At 33.7% G+C, this 4,310-nt stretch overlaps 1 protein-coding gene across 1 annotated transcript; it reads right to left on the bottom strand.

The window, feature by feature from the left end:
- Positions 1 to 2,123, bottom strand: LOC129307695 (uncharacterized). The gene has a single exon (XM_054948553.1). It carries the CDS (start codon positions 2,010 to 2,012, stop codon positions 126 to 128), a length of 1,887 nt encoding a protein of 628 aa, XP_054804528.1. The 5' UTR covers positions 2,013 to 2,123; the 3' UTR covers positions 1 to 125.
- Between the last annotated feature and the right edge of the window lie 2,187 nt (positions 2,124 to 4,310).

Genomic DNA, 4,310 nt, shown 5'->3' on the forward strand with positions numbered 1-4,310 from the left:
GACAAAGTTTGGTGAAGCTATAGCATTCCAAATGAACTTTTCTAACACAAAGGAGCAGAAAGACCATAAAGGAGAAAAATAAACTAGGATATTTGAGGTGAATGTGAGGGAATTTTACAACTGAGTCAATCCAACACAACTAATTTATTATATTCTTTGCCAGAAATTGCTGCTTCCATGACAGCTTGGGGGTTGATGGCCCCATCATTATCTAAGAACAGTTTAAGCATATTCTTAGAAAACCCACTTACTAATGCCACTCCATCTTGATTGACAGCTACTGGCGTTGCCCTTGAGTTTCTCAGATTCCAAAAAACTATCTGAGGCACTGCAGACCCAAACCCATTTTCTCTGTACTTTCTCTTGATTGCTTCATAGTCAGTCTCCCAAGGATTGTATGATGCTTGATCAAATTCCATGTCACTGAATACGAACACCCTCTTAATCATTTGATCCCCCTTCAGATTACCATTCAAAGCCACCTCTAAAATTTTGTCAAACACCTTCTGAAAATCGGTGTTCATTCCCCATTCCATGTTTCTCACGAACTCTGTCTTGGACTTCAGATCCTTCCCCTGTATCAAATGCAGGCTTGGATTCTTGCTGAATGTAATGACCTTCCCTTTCCATGGCTCTTCACTCGTTTCAGATACCAATATCCCCATTGCCACAGATACCTCCATTGGGGTTCCACTCATACTTCCCGAAACATCACAGATGGCTAAGCTGCTCCTTAGTTTCCCTTTCTTGAGTAAGTCGTCCACCATTCTCTTCCACTGAAGCTCTGCTACTTGGCCATGATCACCATCTTCATCTTCATCTTCATCATCATCATGTAGCGATGCTATGATCTCATGGGGAAGCAATGCACCGGCTGCTATAGTTGATTTGCCTGATTTGACATCCTCCAGGTACTTGCTAAATCTTTCCTTGTCATGCTTCATGAATTTCTTTTCATAGAATTTCATGGCCACTGAGGCTACCCTGTTGTATGGTATTGAGCTCCACTGATTGGCACCAATATATACCTCTGGCAATTCCAGAGCTTTCCTTAACGGCACCAAAATTTCCGTCCTTAAACGATCGCGAATCCTATAAGCATAATGGGCTTCTTCAACCTCTCGATACTCTGGATAGGATTCTCGGGTGAAAATCCTCCTTGCAATGCTTTCACAAAGCAGTGTAGAACGATCAAATGAGGAATCAATAGATGGACACCATTTGGCAGCGAGGCTAATCTTTTCTGGTTTCCCACATTTGAGAAACTCCATATTTGTCTTCAAACATTCAGCAAAATGATCAGAGATATGATCGTATAGTAAGCGAAAGTTAGAATCACTATGATATCTTTGTACGACTTTCTTAGCCATTGCTATTCTTTTATCTTGCCTTGTAACATGAGCTATCTCTTTCTGGGTCATCGTTGGAACCGATGCTTTTGTGGCCTTGCTCCTTCGAGATTTCCTGTTATGCTTTCTGCTTCCTTTCCTCTGCAGCCATTCCTCTTTTTGAAGTTTTCGCACTTCAAGGCCTTCCAAAATTCTATAGAGAATCTCAGGCAAGTCCTTGAAGTAGCCAAAGTCAGCAAATGAGGAGACGTTGAACGAGAGGGTTCTGGGATGATTGGTGTAAAGCCATAAGGCGGCGCTGTAAAATCCTCCTTTATCAGACTTTCCCGTTCCTCTCACTCCTCGGAGATTGCAAACGAGCTTGAGGGTTGTTAATGGGTTATGAGACCAAGCCAATTGAAGCCTCTGTATCAGAGAAGAAGAGGGAGTGTCAGGAACAACATGGAAGAAGAAATCAAGGCAAGGGTCGCCGGTGGAGAGGAAGGTTGGAGAATTATTCTCCGTTAAGCCCATGTTTTGACGCTGGTTTTGGGTTTTGTTGAAATTGGCCACCATGAGATTCATAAAAAGATCACCGGAAGTGATGACGTCATCGACGACGGTGGATGGTGGGGCATTGTTGTCGGAGTTATAGATCTCAGGAGGACCAAGAAGAATTGCCATGTGAGTGAGACTGAGGCTCTAAGTGGCAGTGGAACCACGGCAGAAGAAAATGAACGAAATTTGGTGGAGTGATTTTCTTCGAAGAAGAGGTTATTGAAGCGCCTTGATAAATGCCTGGCATTAATGGGGTATTTAAAGTCTCGGCTTTTCTTCGGCCCCAAGTCATATCCTTTATCCCCAAGAAAAAGAATATAAAAAAGTGAATGAATATCGTTCCAGCCAGAATCGATCAGCATCCACGTTATACAGGCGGGATTCGGTTTCGATGCTCATGGTGGTACTCGGCACCAAAACACTGAAAATTATTTTTTTTTCTGTTTTTTAATTACAAAATTAGTATTATAATAATAAATAAATATTATAAAATTATTATTTTAATATTTAATAAATAAATAAATTTAATTTGCTAAATTTTGACCTGAACAGATAAAAATTTTGGTCTGACCAATTTAGAACTTTACTAAAAAATTGTAAAAAAAGACTTGAATAGTTTAAAATAAAAAATTGAATTTAGCAAAATGAGCGAGTTTTTTACAATGTAAAAAATAATCTTCAAATTCATGTTAAAAAAAATACTTATATTTAATACTTGACCATACTTTAAATGATATTACCTCTCATTAGTGAAAAATTAATAACATAAAAAAATATTTTATAAAATATGTTTAGTTATAGTTCTATTTTTTTTATTACAATTCTAAACTATTTAGACCAAAATTTCTATATGAACTATTCAGGTCAAATTTTAACAAGTCAAATTTATTTATTTATTTATTAAATTAAAAAAAATAATTTTATAAAATTTATTTATTATTATAATAACAATTTTGTAATTTAAAAAGAGAAAAGAAAAGAAATTAACATTGTAAAATGCAGTGTCTTGGTGCTGAGCACCATGAGATGAGCAGCGAAACTAAATCTTGCTATATGCATCAAACAACTTTTCATTGAATTGAATCACAATTTCTGTGATTACTTACACTTTTTTCTTAACTTGTAAGTAGGTGATTACTTAAATTTTTTATGGTTATATATATTAATTATAACATATCTTTTTATTTAAATTGATTAAAAATTAAAATTAAAAATGCTAATATTAAACCACTTGGCCCAAGCAGCTTAGTACCCTTCAAAGCCCAATTACCTATTATTTGTCTCAAACCATCATCAAACTAATTATTACATAAATTTACTTAATTACTCTCCATTAATTAAATTAATTTCGAAATTAATTTTTGAGATGTTACATTACAAGGAAGGTCTGCAGGATTGTTGATGGAAGACCGGAAATTGAAAATACAAATGACAAAACATCGGTTAAGAAGAATGATAGAGAACAAATTAACTAGCAATGAAGGAAATGTGAGAAAACAAAAGGACGGGAAGAGCAATTTCTTATTGATCAGCACGCGTTGAAAGGAGGAAAATTTGAAAAACCCCATTAATTCAATCAGAAAATCACATGATGATATAACAATAATTATTCATCTGATCAACTAATTTATGTGCTCTATATAGGGCAAGATTAAAGATTGATTATCGTGTAATATTGACGAGAAATTTTCAAATTGAGTAAATAATTTTTTTAATAAAAAATAAATATCTACTATATATATATATATATATATATATATATTGATGGAGTATTCTATATATATGATGAATCATTGATTATGGGTGATAATAGGAATCACAAATTTTCAAAATTGCTCCACGATTTGACCTTTAAATGCATTTTGGGAGAATAATATTTTAAATGGGAATAGGAAATGCAGATATTAATGGGAAATTGGAAATAATTGTATATAACAATGGTCACCTAATTTTTAAATGTAAAATCACAATCATAATTATGGTTAGTATTAGGAATAATATTCAATGTGATTGGATGATGATGATAATGGTTTGACAGAAAATGCTGATTGCAATTATTCTAAAACAAGTAGACTGAAATTTGTGATCATGTTTTCAATAAATTAAAAAATCAAATCCAATAATAAATTTATTGTATGTATGAATTAAATGTGTGCATTATCTTTTCAAATGAAACCTTAAGGAAATAATAATTTATTTCTGCAAAATTAACCAGCTTGCATCCAAGTAAAATCACAAGAGAAATAGAGAGCTGATTACCCATGATTCGGTTAAGACATGTATACTTGAGTCTTATGTATGTATGTATGTATATATACTAGTCAATTAACCGTGAGTTGCACGAGATGTTATTTTATATATTCTTTTAAGTGTTAAATAGTGACAATTAATACATATTAAGTATTTATATTAGTAAAATAATGA

Source organism: Prosopis cineraria, unplaced genomic scaffold (assembly GCF_029017545.1).
Source record: "Prosopis cineraria cultivar Desert tree isolate PC_DT_omini unplaced genomic scaffold, ASM2901754v1 PC4, whole genome shotgun sequence".
Lineage (NCBI taxonomy): Eukaryota > Viridiplantae > Streptophyta > Magnoliopsida > Fabales > Fabaceae > Prosopis > Prosopis cineraria.

Bases quoted from the DNA above. Each gene is read 5' to 3' on its own strand.
- LOC129307695 (XM_054948553.1), bottom strand. From the start codon at position 2,012: ATGGCAATTCTTCTTGGTCCTCCTGAGATCTATAACTCCGACAACAAT.